This window comes from Grampus griseus (genome assembly GCF_964374135.1).
Source record: "Grampus griseus genome assembly, chromosome: 3".
NCBI lineage: Eukaryota > Metazoa > Chordata > Mammalia > Artiodactyla > Delphinidae > Grampus > Grampus griseus.
Genome location: NC_139019.1, coordinates 100,971,978 through 100,991,906, shown reverse-complemented (window position 1 = coordinate 100,991,906; position 19,929 = coordinate 100,971,978). Strand labels below are relative to the sequence as shown.

At 41.5% G+C, this 19,929-nt stretch overlaps 1 protein-coding gene across 1 annotated transcript in view; it reads right to left on the bottom strand.

The window, feature by feature from the left end:
- Positions 1–633: 633 nt before the first annotated feature.
- Positions 634–19,929, bottom strand: part of PRDM6 (PR/SET domain 6) — a gene marked incomplete at both ends in the record, with an annotated part of 99,092 nt that continues 79,796 nt past the window's right edge. Inside the window, 3 exons of the mRNA XM_082651686.1 lie at positions 634–748; positions 7,418–7,594; positions 16,080–16,422. Of these exons, the coding sequence (XP_082507812.1) occupies positions 634–748; positions 7,418–7,594; positions 16,080–16,422 (635 nt within the window). The remainder of the gene's footprint in view (positions 749–7,417; positions 7,595–16,079; positions 16,423–19,929) is intronic.

Genomic DNA, 19,929 nt, shown 5'->3' with positions numbered 1-19,929 from the left:
CCAGGTTCTTCTGCATCAAGACCAGGCTGCTGGATGGAAGGAGCCGTGAGAAAAGTGCACGAGAAATAGTAAGTGTGGAAAACACAGAAATGGAGCACCCGTGGGGCTGAAGATGGCCTGGACTCAGCGAAGGCTCTGGCTCCCGAATCTGTGGTCCCTGCTGGGCAGCCTGAGGCAGGCCAGGCCAAACAGAAACAGCAGGAAGAGGGCTGTACAATGGGTCCCCTTGAATCATGCTACTAAAAAAGGTGCAACGAGAAACGAGTCCCTGTGCATTCTTAGTCACACTGTGGGCAGAAGAACCCATCCGATTCCTCCCTTTGGTATTAAATAACAGTTTAAAAAAGCTTTTTAGAAACAAAGCAAATACACGGTGGGACTGGAAATGTGAGCCATCCCAGGTTAGTCGTCCACTGAAATGAGTCTCATCCCTAGTCATAAATAAATAATCTCTCTCCTGGTCTGACTTCCACGCCAGGATCAATATCTCTTAACATCTTACTTATTTTATTACTGCTTTTGGTTTTCCGGGACTGATTGAAAGTTGCTCAGAGGAAATCTTTGGTTTTGCTTAAGTGTCCGTGACATTTAATCATGACTTTCCTTGAAGTTTAATTCCAACCAGTCAATCAGTTAATCCACTTCGATTGATTCTGGGCTCTCGGTTATTGGCTTGCACTCATTGGGCATCCGCTGGTGTCGGCTCAGCTGGGTGGCCTGCGTGAAGCTCCTCTCACACCTCTCGCACCTGGTGGAGGCAAGAGAGAAAATTGAGACCAGGGAGCAGGGCCTGCAGGTTGATGGACTTCCTCTCATCCTGCCTAATCAGAACAGACACTCCAAAGTGGCTTCAGATTTTACTGGCTCAAGAGGTTTAATTGGTGGCTCCTTCCAAGGCCTGGATGCCTGTGATGGGACAAAGCCCGGCTGATGCAGAACAGAGGGATCTGTCAATAGGCAGAGGGAAGGTGATTTCTCCAGAGAGCCCTGTCCTGCTGCAGCTCTGATCACTGTCAGTTCAAATAGATAAAGAACAAAAAGAGATTTTTAGGAGTGAGCCATCAAAGCAGCAGCTTGTCTGCAGTTTTCTGCTCCGTAACCCCAAAGAGAAATTGATGACAAATAGAATTTCACCTGCTGCTAATTTAAAATCGGGACTTCTACTCCCCTCAGCACAGCAGCCAGAGAGCCATCATCTTTGAATTCGGAAACTGGAAGAAGCAGTGCATTAGTTTTCAGCGACTGTGGCGGGTGGGTGTGGGTGACCGCTTTGGGGCAAAAGCTAGAGTATCACAGCTCCACCGAAGTTAGGGTTAAAAAATGTTTGCATTGGGATAGGGGACTCAGAAAAACCCGAAATCAGCCAATGTTTGTGTGCTTCGAATTCACCTCTACAAGGCACAGCAGGAAGAATGTACACGTGGGCCGTAATTAAGGGTTGGTGTGTCTGATAAGGAGAACGCTGGCATCGCACTTCAGGAATATCTCCTCCTCTCCTTAACTTAAAAAAAATGCTAACCTAGAGACCCTGGGCCTAAGCCATCTTCCCTGCAACACACACCGACTAGCTTGATGGCTACACAACCTTCAAAACACACACACACACACACACACACACACACACGCACACTGCTGCAGCAAGCTGGGCACGGACAGTGGCTTCCCTGTCACTATTCCACTTGTCTGGGCTGCCTGGAGCACTGGCCGAGCACCCATTGGGGCACAGCAGCCCCCTCAGCACTCCCCCTAATGTCCTCTCCTGAAACCTTAAAAGGAAAAGATACTCAGGAGAGCTGCAGACAGTTGTTCTTCTTCTAAATAATGCAACCTTCGGTCTCAGGTCCCTGCACTAGTAGGGCTGTGGTAAAGCCATCGGAAGAAAATCCACACACGCCCAATCACTTGCCACGTGCCCCGCTACCCGGTAGGCAGCCCTGTCTTTTTCCTTTTGAGTAAATTATACAAAGTGCCTTGCCAGGGAAATAATTACCTATAAAAATAAAACACATCTATCCCTACTAGGGAGTCTTGCATATGTTTTATTGTTGGGAGGCTGGAGCTTGACTATCACGCTTGGATTTTTCAGGGCTCCTTCACCAGCTGAATGTGTCAGCATGAGGAAGTTGTGTTTCTTCAATTGTCTTTCGGGGGATATTTTTAGCAGCCTGTTCCACTGTTAAAAACTGCACTGTGATCTTGACAAATGTATAATGTCAGCTTTAATGTATCAGACCTATCAGCTCAATGAAAATAACTCAGAAGTATTGATCAGCTAATGATTTTTGGTGTATTCATTAACATCCATGGGCAGCTCATCCCTTCTCCAGAGCTCCTGAAGTGCTGATGACATGCTAGTGAATTGCTGATTGTTTATTAGAAAACTGATTAGTTACTAAATTAGTGTGTCAAAATATACTACCTTTCACTGCTTGACAAACTTTCAAATTATTATATTCCTTTTTTAAAATTGTGAAGCTCTAGAATCAATTTCAAGGAGAGAATAGTTTCAAAGTTATAAGTTATGACTAGTTACCTAGGTCATGTTTTTGCACCTTTGATCTTGTGTATCAGAATATAAAAAATTCAGAAGTGGGAGGTGTAGTGCTTCACATAAGGCAAATGTGTATGTCTATATGTAATATTAAACACCCAGACTGGGCAGAGACAGTAAGAGGGGAGTTAACATTTTTCTCCTGTGTTTGCCTAACTGCCTCACAGATATTTACACTCACGGAACCATCTGTTGTCATAGTCAGGAAATTTACTAAGTCTATAGGGCTCTCCTGAGATCATCACTGAAAAATCATCTCTAGGGCCATCTGCTCACCAAGTGTGAGTAAAAACACATGCAGATGTGTAGAAAATTACCTTAACTTAGATCCTTTTCCTAGGAATTTCCCCTTCTTGAGGAAAGTGGGCTACTAGAAAGAATACCTACGTGTGTTGGTAATGATAAGAATGTAATTTGTATAATTAAGGATATAAAGAGAACTTGACGTAAAAATATTTTTAAATAAGGGGAGAGCCTCAGTTTTATGTTCATCATCTTTAATTTCAGAACAAAAATCCCTTCACAAATTATTTTCATGGCTTAATGGAACACATCAGAAGGACAGACTCAATGCAAATGCTTAGGTTCTGGCGGGTCAGAGTTGGATTTCAGCTGGGTTGGCACGGAATTAACCCTGAACTACAATCCCAGCCAAGTGACTGGTCATGGGCACCTCCAGGCCTGGATTTCATGCGGTTTAGCAGAATAAGAAAGAAAGAAAGATGCGGGTAATGATCCAGGAGACTAAAACTGCTCTGGCACACAGGGTCTTCCTCTCAGTGCTGACGTCACAGCCTTTAAGGAAACATTGCAGGAACAGTGAAGTGGAAAGCCATCCAAATATTTCAGCAAAGAGAAATTCCCCAACTTTCTGCCAGTGTGGGCATCTTAATGAGACTTGAGTTCCTTTTAGATTTGAGATCATCCTTTACTTAATGTGATAGTCGACTGGCTTATAGGTACAGAGGGAGCTTAACAATCGTCATCTGAAACTGACAGATGTGCAAAACGATGTCAAGTTCTGTTCACAGAAAACCTACAGGAAGCTTTCTTTCTGGTCCTCTATGGCCTGTCACCAAATATTTCCTGAATGAAACCAAATTGCTTCGTACGTATGATGTGCTTAATGCATTTTACTGATGTGTTTTTTTGGTTTGCTTTGATTTTGCCTAGATCTTGCTAAAATATCAGATGTTCTTTGGAATATCCTTTGATTATTTTTTATACTGAGCCAAACTGTCTTCACTTAAGGCACAAACTTAGTGGTATTTCCCCTGCTTCTAATGAAGACGAAGAAAAGAAACTCTCCTATGGAAAGTCCTGGTCTTCCCAGGCGCAAAGGCCAGGCATCAAGCAGCTCACATGGATCCTGGGCAGAGCGGCCTCTCTGAGATGTTGAGAGATTATGTTTAGTAACAGAGAAGGAGAAGGGGTTCTCACTGTAAAGAGTAAGTTTGAAACTGACAACTTCCTTCCTTCCCTCCTTCCTTCTTTCCTCTTTTCAATAAAGTGCTTGGCAATTGCTGTGAGATGAAATGATGTCTTGATTTTGTTCCTTGTTCTCCACGACTTCCAGCCTCACAGTACAAACGGAAAGTACAAACTTCAATATGATCCTTTGATATGTGCTTCTCCTATGATCTCCTTCACCTTATAAATTCTGCATCCACAGCCTAGGTTAGCTGCTGACAAGCCCATGATCTACCTAGAGCATGGGGGATGGAGTCTTTCAGTGGCATTTCAGCCAATCAGATTGTGAGACAAAGCCTGGAGTGAAACTCTCATCTCTTACTGCCAAATCTTCTCCAGGCTTCTTGTATGGCAATAATCTTGATCTGCCCTGAAAAATCACTTTTCAGCAGAAGATTTTAGAAGCTAGAAAAGGCTTTCCCCTGTTGTGGCCTGGCCCCTAACAATCTTGCAAAGGCCTCCCAGGCCCTGGGTGGGTAGGACAATTTGGGGACTGAGCCATTTGGGGCATGGGTTGTGCATCTTTACAAGATTCTTTTCTTTCTTTGCAACATTGTTTCAGCCAATACCCATTAGTTGAAGTAGTAAAATTAACCATTGTGGAAAAATCCATTTTATTGACTAATCTGCAATAAACTTTTTTTGAATGTTTGTTTTATAGGCTTGTAAAAGGATATCCTCATAATATTTACAAATGTCTATGGGATGGATATCCATGAGCTATGGTTGGAAGATTCCCAAAATTCCCTTGGGGTAGTTCAATCCTGAATGATCTGGTTGTATACACTGAAGGATTTAGCTTTCCATTTCCTAGAAGACGTTTAAATCTTGCACTTATAAAATACACGTACACTCAGTTCTCCCCTGGCAATATGTTTAACATTTGATAAATTTAAAAAAACAAACTCTACAGCATATGGCTATCCTAATATGAGAAGAAGCAGGAGGAACTAAAACAGGCACAGTGAATCTAATCCAACCAAGTCTGGTGTTTCCTTTTTTGTTTTTCCAGATGAAATCAGGTTATGGTCCCCAAAAATACTTTGAGAAAGGAAAAACGTACAAGTACTAAAGCCCTTCAAATATTAATCTGATGAATTAAAATTAAGTTAAAATGGCACCTCTATTGGAAACAGGACAAAAACAGGATGTTAAGAAAAAAAAACTGACTGGAGTCAACGAGGTTATACTTAAGTAACACCTGAACATTAATAGAAATCTATTTCCCACGCTGACCCTGAAACCTCTTCAATTAATTACTAAAATCTATTTACACAGCAACAAGATAAAAATCAATCTGATTCCTGGCACTGTATCCATCTGGCTACCCTCTCTAATGTAAGGGGCCAGGAGGATTGTCAGTCCTCCTGCGTCTCTGCTTTTGAAGAGCTCTCTTGCTCAAAGGCACAGGGAATGTGCCACTGTCATCTTCTACATCTAGAACAGTGGTGAAACCAGAATCTGTGAACCCCCGAGGGCCTAGGGGAAATGACAAAGCCCACTGTGCAGACACAGACACCTGCCATAGGGAACTCGAGGACTGTGCTAACCTACCCGGCCCTTAAGGGTAGATTTAAAAAAAGGGCCCCCTGGGGCTATGGCAGCCCCAGAGGGCACAGCTTGGCTGGCGTAGTGCAGGTTGGATGTTTAGACCCCATCCAGTGCCCTCAGCCAGATGCCTTTATGCAGTAAATAAGCCCCACCTGTGTACACAGACAAAAATTAAAACTTTTCACAATTAATATCATAAATTAAACCTCAATGGAAAACAGTTAAGAATAACAAATAAAGGTAACTAATTCATGGGGAGGTGGGTAAAGATGACAGCCTTTTATGAGCCTCTCCCTCTCCTGGCAGACACCAAGGCAGGCAGGACCCAGACCAGCAGGACTCTGCCACCCCAAGCTGAGCCCCGTCTCAGGCCGAGCACCATGGCAACTGCATGCTACGCCAGCAGGTCCAGAGGGAAAAGCATGGGTAATGAGACTCTGGGAAGACTCCTTGGCTGAGACCAAGAAAGGGGATTCACCTCCTACTGCCTGAATCATTTCCTTTCTTGCTTGATCTTGTCCTACAGAAGGTAAATAGGCTGTTCATCCACGCCCTTTTCATGTTCCTCCTTCATCAAGGAAAGTCATTATGGCAAATGAGGAAAGAGAGATATAAGAGAGTTGAACAAAAAAGAGTCTATCACACAGACAGTAAAATCTGCTCTGAGATGACCAACCACTCACCCAAGCTGGCTCACCCTCCCAAGCCTTTCCATGTCCCACATGGGCTATCAGAAAGCCTCCTTTCCTTTGTATGTCTGGAAAACTCCTACTCATCATTCAAAACACATCTTAAACATCATCTTCTCCAGATAGCACTGATTACTCCACTTTCGTGCTACCCTGAAACACTGTATATACATGCCTTATTGTTTTTCACTTTTGCACCCTTCCCCTAGGTGGTAATACTTGCTTATTAATTGGGCTTCCCCATAAACTATGAGGTCTTCAAAGACTAGGGAGCTGAGTTTCATTCACCTTTATATCTCTTTTGCCTAGCAGGGTGCCTAGTACAAAAGAAGGTGTTCAATAAATATTTGCTGAATGAATGAACACATATATACATGAATGAATGAATGAGTGAGTGAGTGAATGAAGAGACCATCTTGCAGGATTCAGATGTCCACCGTTTTCATGACTGTGCTATATCCAGAAACATAGTCTCTCGCTCAGGTGCCCTTACCTTGCCAAAGCCCTTGGAATTCCGTTCTCTTTCCACATTCCCTGAATCCTCAAGGACTCAGATATGCCCTATGTTTGGTTTGGTTTTTCTTTTTTGCATTAACATGATAAGTCTGAGATCCAAAGGGCACGCTGAAAAGCTACCAATTGGCTGCTATAATAGATTCAAACTCCCTTAACAAATATAAAAGAGGAGGAAATCGTTCATCAGAATCCTAAAGGGTTCAGATTTCCCAAGAGACAATTCATTCAGCTGTCCTCGATTGTGGCCACCTCGATGATGGTCAGGGGACTTGCTTGCTGATGGCCAGAGATGGTATTCTGCATGCCTCCTAGCTCAAATTCTAGAAGCACAGACCCTCAGAAACCAGAAAGAATCTTAAAGTTACTTACTCCTACTTCCTGATTTTACTGGTGAGAAAACAGACCACGAAGAACGTCTCACGTCCAAGGTTGCACAGCTCAACCCAGGATCAGTGTATAAATTTCCTGACTTCATTTCCCCAGTATCGACCACTAAACAAGCGGGGCCTTTTGCAGCCTGGACGCTGACTTTCAGCGTCCTCCACCAGTTGGCTGAGCCAGGCAGTGCTGGGCCACCTTGTCTGCCGGCTCTCAGGAAAGGCTCAGAGAAAGAAGGGATACGGTGCGAGCCGCTACTTACTTGAAGGGCTTTTCTCCAGTGTGGGTTCGGATGTGGTTGTTGAGCGTGGTGGCCCCAGCAAAGGCACGACCACAGTAGCCACATTTGAAAGGCCGGTCACTGGAGTGAGTGACCACGTGGTTCCTCAGTTCTGAAGGCTGGGAAAAGGACTGGGAGCAGTGGCCGCACTGGTATGGTCTGAAACAAATGAAGACACTGCCTGGTCATTACGTTCTATGTCAGTCAGCAGACGTTAGCATCACGAGGCAAGGGCCAAAACGTTCTGGGGACGTTCTCTCAGTTTCTGTAACAAAGCATAGCACTGGGGCTGCTAGGTTCTCATGGCTATACTTGTTGCCACACGAACAAAATTAACAGAGCTGATGAGAGCCGTTCATTCCCCAAAGAATATTCCTTTCCGGTATTAGCCATACCATTTCAAGAACTCCTATTTCTTGTTTTGAGCCCCACCCCCAGGCAAATATTGGAGCGTTGAGAGTACAGACTTGATGAAGCACAACAGTACAAGAGAAGATATGTAATTGTCTCTCGTAATTCTGGGGCACTTTAACTTTTCAAAGTGCTTTAACATCAATGATCTAGTTTAATCTTTACGATAATCCTCTCAGGGAAAGCGGATGTTATGATCTCTGTCAGTTCAGAAAAGTGAGGATAAACTGTCTTCAAAGGAAATAAGCTCTTGATGCCAAGGTCACTCTAGGGTGACTCTGGACCTTATTCTAAGTCCCAGGTAAAGATGCAGGCAAGTCAGCAAGCTGCATGTGTGTTTTGATAGATACTAGACTGTCCTGGGGTCTGTCTATAGCACATCCCCAACTTGGGGTTGTGTGATAGTGCACAGGCCAACACAGGCGTGCACCCAGATTTGTTTCTTTGTAAAAGAAATCCTGACTTCTACTTACTCTCTCCCCGCCCCGACCTAAACTCATATTTATCCACTGGGTCTTTTTTTCGTGAACTTCGGCTCCCCAGTTTAATCTGGTAGCAAGCAATGATTTATAGCAGCACAGAAATGACAGGATGTCACTATGCTTGCAGGAGGACTGGGATGCAAAAGCAAATGGAAGGAAGTTGTGACAAATACCTGATAATTAGCAAGATTATCAGAGCGCATTCTTTTCAGCTCATGAGAAAGAAATCAATTTTTGGTTTTCATAAAATAAATTAAAATTCTGTCTTCTCTACAGAAGTTCTTCTGCTTACTTAAGCAGAATCTGGTGAGTGATATAAAACCTGGGGAGTTTTCCCTATTCGAGGCTATTTCATATCATTCCTTGACAGGGCTCTAATTTGTTTATCAAAATTTTTCTTGAGAAAATTAATAATCTGTCATGAGCGATATTACCAGAGCTCAGGAAGCCTTGGTTTGTGGCTCAGAAATTTCTGGCTGCGTTTAGAAAGCCAATGGCAAAAGCAGACTTAATTGCTCTACCTTTAACAAATGCATAAGCTCCAATGACCAGAAACCAAAATGAAGGGCTAGGAAACAATGGTGACCGAGCATGTACAACAATTCAATTACATGCAAAATAAAGTGTACCCTCTCATTTGTCAAGTGAAGTGCTTAATTGTGGCTACTTGCCTCACTGAACACAAATACGATTATTTTACCAGGCTTCAGCGCACTGAGCACTGATTGTAGAATTTTTTAGCTTGATTAATAGTCTGGGATTGGTCAATAACTCAATACTATACAATTTTAATTACTTACATTTAGAAATCTATCTAACTGCTCTCAAACAAGTTTCAAAGAAATATATATAAGAGTCCTTGGTAAGGAGTTTATCAAACTTGACAAATTGCACATGCATTTTATTACAATCATGAAATAAAGCTTTGAAGCCATTAAAATCATATGTAGATGAAAATATCCTTTTGTCAAAATTATTCTTTGTAGTAACCATTAACCTTAAAGGAGTCCTCAAGAAATCATTCTCTCAGGGGTGAATTTTTTAAATGTATTGAAGATTATAAACAAAATAATATATGAATATATGCTATATCCACTGACAATTGATTTTTCTAATAGTGAAGGACCATTAACATTTATTAGCCTCTGGTTATCTATTTTTAATAGCTATCACAATAAACAATTAGCCACTAAATAAAACCAATTAATCTTTTTTTTCTGACTCTGCTGTCAAAAGTTGGGGTGATTTATTTCCTATAGTCAGAAGTCATTCCATCCTTTTTATGCTAATAGTCAAGGTGGCAAAGATTTACACACAGAAGAGATGACCACAGAGAGGCTTATGCTGAATTCTTATATCAAGGTAACACCAATGAAAGGCAAATCAGATTATAAAACATCACCTTGGCCAGTACCAGCCTGAGCGGTATTTGCTAGGTATCCCGTGACAGCTTTTAAAACTTTGCAGAATTCAGCTGACTGAATGGAACAACCTCGAATGGGCGAGATGGGAGAGGTGAGTCCTGCTTTAGCCTCTGGCCCCAATTAGCTGTGGGACTTGACAAGTCGCCCAACATCCCTGACTCTCCATCTCCTCATCTCTCTGGTAAGCAGGATGGACTGAACTAGATGCCCTCTCACATCCCATCATGTTCTGCTCCTGCTTTCAGATAATCAACAAGCACGTGCCACCTAAGGATCTGTCCAAGACATGGCCTCACAGTAGACAGCATCGACGATGTGACCTCCATCCTCCATCGTGTGTACCAGCCAGTGCCCTGCAGGGAGAGCTTTCCACGGTTTTGTGTGTCTAGTCATGCTAACTAGAATACAGACCATTTAAACTTACTTGGTAAACAGTTGAGAATTCAGAGCAAGAAGAAAATCTAGTAGCAAAATACAAGACCCAACTTTAGTTGATCTCAAAAAACAAAGTGATATCCCTTTAATCCTGGTACCTTAAAGAGTAAGATTTTAGAGCATATGGTCATATTCACCATCACAGAAACTGATTTCATGTAGAATTCAGAACTAAAATGTGTACTCTATTTGCCACTGTGTTAACAGATTCTCTCTCTCAGCCTAGAAATATATGGAAAGTTAGGCCTCAGAAAATACAGACAAGATACTTCTTTCCCTAGATTTTCAATATTTCCTAAAAATGAATAAAAAGAAATGCTCAAAAAGTAATTTTAACATTAATTGTATCCTAGAGTTCATCTAAGGGCATAGGAATACATTCAAGACAGAATGAAATCTTCAAACCCAAGAGCAGGGCTTACTTAGAAAACATCATCATCACCATAGAATCTCAGACATCACAACTTCTTTTGGGACAACTGACCACAGGATTTAAGACTCTGTATGGATGTTTTTAGTAGCACACCCTGACTCCTCACCTCTCAGGTTACAGCTAAAGGGCTTTGGGGGCACAGAATCAGTTGCCATTACTCAGCTTTTTATTGTGATGACTAACATTCTCATTAACTTTTCAAGGTCTGGTCAAAGGGTCAATACTGTGGTGGGGGAGTGGCAGGTACAAACTACTGGGTGTGAGATAGGCTCCAGGATGCATTGTACAACATGGGGAATAGAGCCAATATTTTGTAGTAACTGTAAATGGAGTGTAACCTTTAAAAATTGGATATTATAAAAAAAGACTCATAGAATAAAGGGTGGGGCTTGAAAAGTTCTACAAATACTAAAGGGATAAAAAAGTGAAAAAATAAAAGAAAATATCATCATCAACCAAAAACAATTAAAAAGTAAGCCTTAATTTATTAAACTTTTGGATACAATCAATTTCAAATCCCAAGTTCTGCTCGCTTTGATGTGTCATACCAGAGGCAGCCCAGGAGGACTGGCATAGTCAAGTGCTGTGTTCAGCTTCACTCTTTGTAGGATCTCATGTCATTCAGCAGCTAAACGGGACTCTCCTTTCTAAAGCACTTTGATTCTTTCCAAGTCATCATACACATACAGCATTTTATTATTCTCAAAACAAATGCAATGAGCATTCTTCACAAAGAGATAACATTTCATAACCAGTAAAAGCTTTTGGCGGGTTTTTTTTTTTTTTTTTTTTTTAACACTACTTGAGATATCTAGCAGTGCTGTCAATGACGGAAGTGTTCTATAACTACACTATCCAATATGGGAACCACTAGCCACAAGCAGCTACTGAGCACTGGAAATGCGGCTAGGGTGACTGAGAAACTGAAGTATTATTTTACTTAACTTTGATTAATTTAAATTTAAATAGCCTCGTGTGGCTTGTTCCAACACAGAAATATAAAGCTTCACGAAAAACGAGAATGTGCTCTGTCCTCAAATATGAAATATCTAAAAAACAGAAAAAGCCTGGGTCGATTTAGTTAGCGTATATCAATGCCAGTAGATTTTTAAGCAAAAAGAAAGCAGCAAGACAATTTTGTATGTCCCCTGGCATTCTCTGTAACTGGTGGCTCCTCTGCTAAAGATAACTCCAGTAAAATGTGCAATTCATTTACTTTGAGTCTGTAATTGGTTTGTTGTACACATAGGAAAAGGATGAAACATTTAACAAAATTAAGTGTGGTTTGGTTTAATATATTATTAATCCTTCTTTGATTTTTCTTTCATGGCATGAAAGCCTCCAGGACAAAAGTTGTTCAGTTGGGCCCACAGTTGAGCAAGTTGGGCCTTGCTCCCCGTCAGTCAAGCCCAAGTGCACATCTCCCGAGACTTCATACGGGGCGTTACTTAGGTCCACTGCTAGCTGTGTGGAGTGAGAAAAGAACTAAGCTCTATGTAAGGAGAAAAAGATTTCAGGAAAGTGGCTCAAGTATGCAGCCGAAACACTGGGAGAACATGGAAAGAAGGTAACCTTCACACTTGGGGGAGGGGGAAACAATGGAACACGAGAACACTGACACATTCCAAAGAAACTATTATGGTGATGGATTATCTCCAGGCTCCTCCCACCAAACGGCTCCTTCTAGAGTTATCTTCCCCTCTGGTACCACCACACCCAATTATAAACAAGGATACTCAAAACATAAATGTGAACGGCTGACAGTATGCCCAGGAGGCTAAAGGCAAACTTTCCCCAGGTAGCTCAATCAGAAAGGAAAGGAAAATGATGCAAAATAAAGATAAGCACTAAAAAGACATTCTGCAGAAAATAAAAAGAACATATTCATCAGAAAATAATCCACTATGATTGAAGGCATTGCTTACCCCTTTCTGGACTGCCCCCGCCCCCAAATGGGACTGTTGAGAGTTTCTGTAGCAGAAAAACAGAAGAGAAAAGGGATTTCTAATTCCTGTTTCAGGCACAAGTCAGTCAAGCTGCCCTGGCCCAGGTAATAAGCTTATGCCAAACCTCAAATGTTTATGAGGTCCCTAAGTCCCTAGTCCTTAGTCTAGATCTAGGTTAATCTAGATTCTGACAGCTTCTTCCCTTTGAATTCACTCAGGAAAGAAAAAGTCAGTAGCTTGAGAAAAAAGAAGAAGAGACTTTCGGTTTTGTATGTTTAATATTAACAGAATAAAATCAAGAAATAACGATTCTGTGCCTCCTGGGCTCTCATACGGGTGTATTTTTATCTTTAATGCTAATTCCTACTTTGAAAGGTCAAATGGAATTTTTTTCTGCGTTCAATGTAAATAACACGGTAGTGAAAAATGGTAATGCTGACAACCCAGGGTATCCTCGGATCTCCTTCCTTTATATCAAGGCATAGACTTACTGATGGTCCCTCACATGAAAAAGCTCACAAATAAAGACACACACAGTCTCTTTCATGAAGGTTCAAATGTCTTGGGTTTCATGGCCAAATATTCAGTGTGCTGAGTGAAAAATCTTTTGGACCTAAGATTCGGGGGCCTGTTTCAAATTTGGACGTGTTTGAAACTCTAACCTGTTTACTTTCTGACTTTGTCTTCTGTGTCTCCCTTTCTTGCCTCTAGTTCTAGCAAGATTTTCCTAGCAAAATAAAACGTTTGAGTTTTTCAAATAGAAGGGAAATGGTTTCTGACTGGCAGGTTCTAAGCTTTTTCACTGTATATGGCTGAACGGGCACAAACCGCCAAAGACTAAAAGCCACCGAATTTATGGAGTCAATCGCTAAGAAAATATGTATATTCAGCAGTTGTAAGTCTCCACATGGATAATAAGAGGAATGACTCCAAATTTCACAACCGTGCACAAACTGATGTTCCATTTTAGTTCTGCATGTTTCTCCTCTTTAGCAATTCACCTGTGTGGTCAAGAATTAGGGAAAGTATCTTGTACTTCAAAACTTGCCGGTACCAGGAGAGCATGCTACGTTCTAGAACACCATACAGAACCTATATGCTAAAAGCAAATTATGTAACTCAATGAGATTATGTATCTCAATGAAACTAGTGGGTCAAAGAGACTGGGCATCTCTATTTCCCTTATCTCCAGTAATCAACTCAGATGTGATGGAGTAATTCAAGCATCTCCCCATTACTAGTAAGAAACATTGTACTTTCTTACTTTGCCTATAAAGGGACTAATTCTTTGAACTCATAATTCTTAGTTTTAACTTATTCATGAATGACGGTGAATCATACCGCCTCTCAAGTCTTCACCAACAAAGCACAGGGAAGAGAGAAGTAGGAATCCACTGCTTTAATAATTTGATTCCACGCTGGTGATCTACCTGAATATCAAGCACATTACTTCACCTCATCTGGGAACCTGGCCAAACGACACCTGGGCATCTGCATCAAATAAGCCCACCAGGGTCTCGCACTGGGTGGGAGTCTCAAGCCACTTGGATTTTTGCCAGTAACTCTAGATTAGCTTGGAATCAGCGATGACCTAACAGTCTCTCGTGGAAGTCTATTTTGTACACGTAAGTTTTCTAATTTGTAGGGTACTTTTCTGACAGATTACATAGATGCTTTATAAATTCTGACATTATTATTTGACAGAACAGACATCATAGGGACTTAAAGCATAATCCACATACGGTTTTCGAAGTGTAACTGGGGTCAGACAAGACAGTCTGTTTTGCTAACTTTCTGTTTACCAACACATATTTTCATTGTTTTATATGACATTCAGCATGAAACTGTATCATACCCAAAGCTAAGCTTTCAGTTCCTGTATCCAGAAACTTTCAACTATCATTTTATCTTACCTTGTATGTTCAGTTACTATGACCACAATGAACCTGTGCAAATAACAGATCCATACACCTAAACTCATTCAATTCAAAAAGCAAGTTTATAACAAGATTTTAATGCATTTTTATATTAAAAAAAATAAAATGCTTTGCAAACTCTGAATAGATATATCTTGAGGCTATCTGTATACTTGCAAGGAAGGCAGACTTTAAAAAAAAAAACCCTGTTGGAGTAAGGAAAACATTTTCAAAACTTTTGTGTCCCCTCTAAAGCCAGTAGTACTAAGATATGCAGAAGTCCGTGGATATTTTCACCAGGGGACTCTCCTATCGAAGGTAAAAGATTATAAAGACACAACTGCCTTAACAGCTGTAATACAAATGCTTCAGCATCAATCAGTCACAGCAATGCTTGATGCCAAGCAAGTAGTTTCTAGAATGGCACAAATAAAAATATATACACATGTAAATGTGCACGTGTACCCTAAAATGGATCATTATTATTTCTGAAAAGATTCACCCCCTCTCCACCACACTTCTATCCTCCCTGCCTGCTTGGGTTCGAGTACACTGTCATATCCTGCAGAGCTGGGAGGGGAGAGTTGGATGTATATCATAAGGCAAGGAGAGCTGAGTGGCTTAAGGTTAATCAGTGGCCAAATTAAGAAAATAATTCCGGAGTCCTGCTTTCGAGTCTCCTATCCTACTTCCAAAATTTACGTTCTGCTTTTATATTCAAAATATTCTTAGATATTTGGTGTTTAATCAAATTTTCATAGGATGTGAAGGGGAGATAAAACACGGTCCTTTCTTATTGAATTAATTTGATTTTTGTCTTTTGCACTCCCAGCTATCAAGACTGTCGAATAAACCAGTTTTGACTCATAAATAATAGTTCCATTATATCTACTGTGCCACTCGTCAGAGTACCTGAAATTTTAATTCACTTGTTCAGCTAAATTTCATCCTCAGTTCATGGCCATAAAATTCTTTATTGACAAACTTTCAAAGCAACTTTGACTCTGAGGTATCTAGTCAACATTTTTCTTCTGTGTGGATATTAGTTTATTGAATAAGTGGCATCTGTTTTCCTCCACATCACTAGCAGAGTAGGTATTTCCTTTTGACAGCTTTGCAGGATTTATGGGTTTGCATGCTCTGAAGAAAAATAGTACTAAGCAAAAAATTCCAATTCATTACCTCTTAGTACTTAATTAAGTTCATACTCACGGCACACTGGAGGTGAACCCTGAGACGACTGAACAGCAGCAGAGCAGCCAGCTATATTATCTTTGGAAGACAGAGAGGATTCTAATTATCCTGACCTCATTTTTCCATCTATGATATTCATCAATGTGCCTTCTATTTTGCCTCCCGTTAGACCTGGGCAGAGCTGTTTGGAAAGCGACAGCAGATTCCTTTCTGCAGCCACTGTTCATGCAGCCCTTCTACACAATAAAGCCAAAGAGGGGCCCAACATTACTCTATGACCTTCCAGAATGCAGACCTCTGATCACAGAGTTCTCCCCGAGGTGTGACTGGAGGAGGCGACAAGAAGGCAAGCAGTGAGTCTCAGAAGCAAACACAGCCGGCGAGCAATGAGAGGTGGGGTTACCTGTCGGGGTTCTGCGTGCACACGTGCATCTGTAACAGGATCCTCTGTGTGAAAGTCTTAAAGCACTGCCCGCACTTCCAAAGATGCCAGTCACTGAACTCCGAGTGGAGCTGGCTGGTGGAGGTCGGGCTTGCAAGGACTCGCTGGTTTTTCACGTTGATTTGATTAAATCCTGATTCCATGGGCCCAGACTTATCCAGGAGGGAGAAGTTCCTGCCGCACGGAGTCTGTGGGAAGACGACGGAGCGCTGCTGGGCAGCGGGGGAGAGTTTGCTGCTCTTGTTGAAGGGCTGCAGGGGGTCCTGTCTGCACATGGCTTCCATGACCGTCGAGGGGACATTTACTGGGAGAACAGCAAGGGGTTGAGAAGATCAGTTTTGTTAGCCCTTCAAATAAGCATAATAACACACACTTCTAAAAGATTCCTATAAGTTAACAGTTTAAAAATTGGTTTTTCTGGACTCAGAATGGACATAGAGCAGACAATTTGATTTAAGGGGACAAGCACAATTACCACAAATGAACTCATTAAATGCCTATATTTATTAAGCACCTATTTTCTGCTTGAGATTTTTCATACATGGTCTTTGCCCTCACAGAGCTCACTTACGACTTGAGATAAAAAGACTCCATGACGAGGCTCCACACTGCAGCCTAGATTTGGGGGTTCTCAGATGGGAGGTACAGCAAGAGACAGGGAGAGAAAGGTGGGGCTCCCCAGAGAGGGTGGCCTTGAGCAGAGAAGGTAGATTCAAGCCTTCAGGATTTCAGGCCTTCCATCCAATCCTGCCAGCACAAAACAGGTTTTCAAGAAAAACTGGCTGAAGAGATGAAGGCAACCCTATGAAAGACGCCTGGAGACAGAAGTCTGGCACGCTGGTGGGATGGCACGGGAATCGAGCTGACCGAGCACAGCGTGGGCTTTCGGGGGGCAGATCTCAGAGGGCCTTTAATGTCCAAATAAATAAACAGAAGTCTTCAGGCCTAAGAAATAGACACTGACTGTTTCTGACCAGAGGAACAGCAAGAAAAGAGTCAGTGTTCAGGAAGGGCCCGAGTGAGGCACGATGCACAGACAGGGTGCGGTGTGTAAGGTAAGAGTGGGAGGCGACAGAGTATGCAATCTTGGAGCTCGGTGCTTGACACTCGGGGTTTGGAATCAGAAAGATCTATGGAGTTACGCAATCTCCCTGTGCCTCTGTTTCATCATCTGTAAAATGAGGACAATGGAAGTAATCATCCTAACAGTAATAGCATTATGGCTTAGAGGTCAAGACGGCCTAAACTTAAACTCCACTATTCACAGCTGTCCCTTGGTATCCAATGGGGGTTGGTTCCAGAGCCCTCGCAGATACCAAAATCTGTAGATGCTCGAGTCCCGTATATAAAATGGCACGGTATTTGCATATAATCTACTCATATCCTGCCGGATACTTTAAATCACCTCTAGATTAGTTATAATATCTAATACCAGGTAAATGCTATGTAAATAGTTGCCAGCATGCAACAAGTTCAAGTTTTGCTTTGTGGCACTTTCTGGAAATTTTCTCCCAAATATTTTCCATCTGTGGTTGGTTGAATCTGCGGATGCAGACCCTTGGATATAGAAGGCTGACTGTAATACCTTTGTGACTGTGGGAAAACACAGAACATCTGAATACACAATTTAGTCCTTGGTAAAATGTAAAGTGGTTACTGGAAGGACTGGGTGCGATAATGCATAGATGGCAGCTAGTAAATGCTATGGTTGCCACTCGGTAGATGTTGAGCTCTAGGAGCCCTGGCTTCCTTATCTTTAAACCCCCTTTTATGCGGTTTAAATGAGATACTGAAAGTGCTCATCACAGGGCCTACCATCAACAACAGCCACCATTCTTATTCTAGAAGAGACTGGAATGAAGGGAGATGGAGTCAAGCATGGGTGGTGGCAGTGGGAGTGGGGAAAGAATTAAAAGAAACATTTTTGAGGAGGGAACCCTAATATACATGAAATTTTTCTTTCTTTCTTTTTTTTAAGTTGCCATTGTGTTAATAATATATATCATGTATTCACCGGTCAACCCACAGGTTCAGAGGTAATTAGAACCTAATATGCTTATAAACTGTTATTCTTTTTTTAAGTAACCACTCTGTCAATAAAATGTATTTCTTGGTATTTCAGAGATCATAGAGATTCAAGGTTACAGGGTGGTCAAGAGAGGGAAATTAGAGACCAAAAAGTTTAAAAAGGATGACTGGCAAAAAGGTTAGTGATGGGAAGTAAACTATGGCTGTTGGCCACTAGTTCAAGGCCACGTGGAGGAAATACATGAACTGGGAGCTCTCATTCTTTCCTGACATGGACCATCTCTGAGAGTCCTACGAAGCACGAAGACTCAGGCGTCCTCAACTACAAAAAGAGAGTGGTAGGGGACCGTGACCGCCAGGAGGCTCCACGCCTGAGTGGACAGGTAGACACCACGTGTGGAGGTTAATGGGCTGCCACTAAGGACTCTTCAACTCTGAGTGTTCTACACAATCACATGTATTTGATGAATCCAACAAAAGGAATAGCTCATCCTACAGGGTTCTGTTGGCCTGGCCCATCCTGTCTTACGAAGGAGAAATAAAATAAGAGACTCACAGACCAGGGGAGAGCCTAGTTTGTCTAGTTGGCAGTTCTTTACCCTGAATGCATATTAGACTCACAGGGGAGATTTTTTTTTTAAATACCAGAATCTCTTGGTAGGGCCTAGGCATCTGCATTTTTTGAAATTCCCCAAGTACTTCTAATATACAATCAGAGATGAGAACCACTGATCTAATCCTACCCTCTCTTATTACCAAAAAAAGAAAGAAGGAAAAGAAAATGCTAAAGACCAAGCAGGTCTAATAATTTGCCCATGGTCATACATTCGGTCAAGGATACAGCTAAGCTGGAAGCTTTAGCTTTCTGATTTCCAAGGCACTTTTTTCTGACCACACTCCCATTCTGTGTCTGCTCAATAGCTGTGTTGCAAAAATAAAAAGGACATTTTACAGCTAGTACAGAGTTCTGTGTGTGTGTATATATATACCCATGCATAAACATATGTTATATATGCACTTATATACACATGTACAGACATATTTATGTATATATTTCACATATAAAATTTATGTATAATTTCAACTTCTGGGGCAAAGTGTATAACCAATATGAAATGTGTGCATACATTTCAGACTCTCAAAAAATCTTTGTACACAGACTGTGACTTTTGAAATACATATTGAAAGAAAAGGAGAAATGTTTTATGTTTTGGCTCTTTCTTAATTAAAAAAAAAACAAAACAGCAGCATTGTCAGAGATTAGGGTAAAATTCATCTTATTTAGCCTGTTTATAACTAATCCGGAAGAGACAAAGCACAGGGAAACCCGCAAGTCTTCAGGCAACACTAAGCTCTTGCGGGTTGGGAAGGCCAGACTAGCAGGAAGGAAGGCGGGGTGGGGAGACTGTAGAATGAAGATGTCATCAACATGCAAGAGAGCAGGAAAACCAGCCAGAAGCTCACTGCTGGAAAGAGGAATATGATGCCTCTGGGGGAAATCATACAAATAATACTCTAAGTATAGATTATAAATGCTGACTTCTCACTTAAGCTCCTGGAAAGTAACCCAATAAATTCATTTTCAAAAATTGTTAAGGGCACACCACCTTTCTATTAAACAAAAGAATGTGTGGGTCAATGGATTTTTCTAAGTTTAATAATCAATGTCAAAATAGTAATAAAGAAAAGTGTATACCAGTTTGTATAATGATGTGGGATAAACGGGATCTGAGTTAATGATAATAATATCATTTAGGTAATAAGAGTTGGGATGGTTATTCTC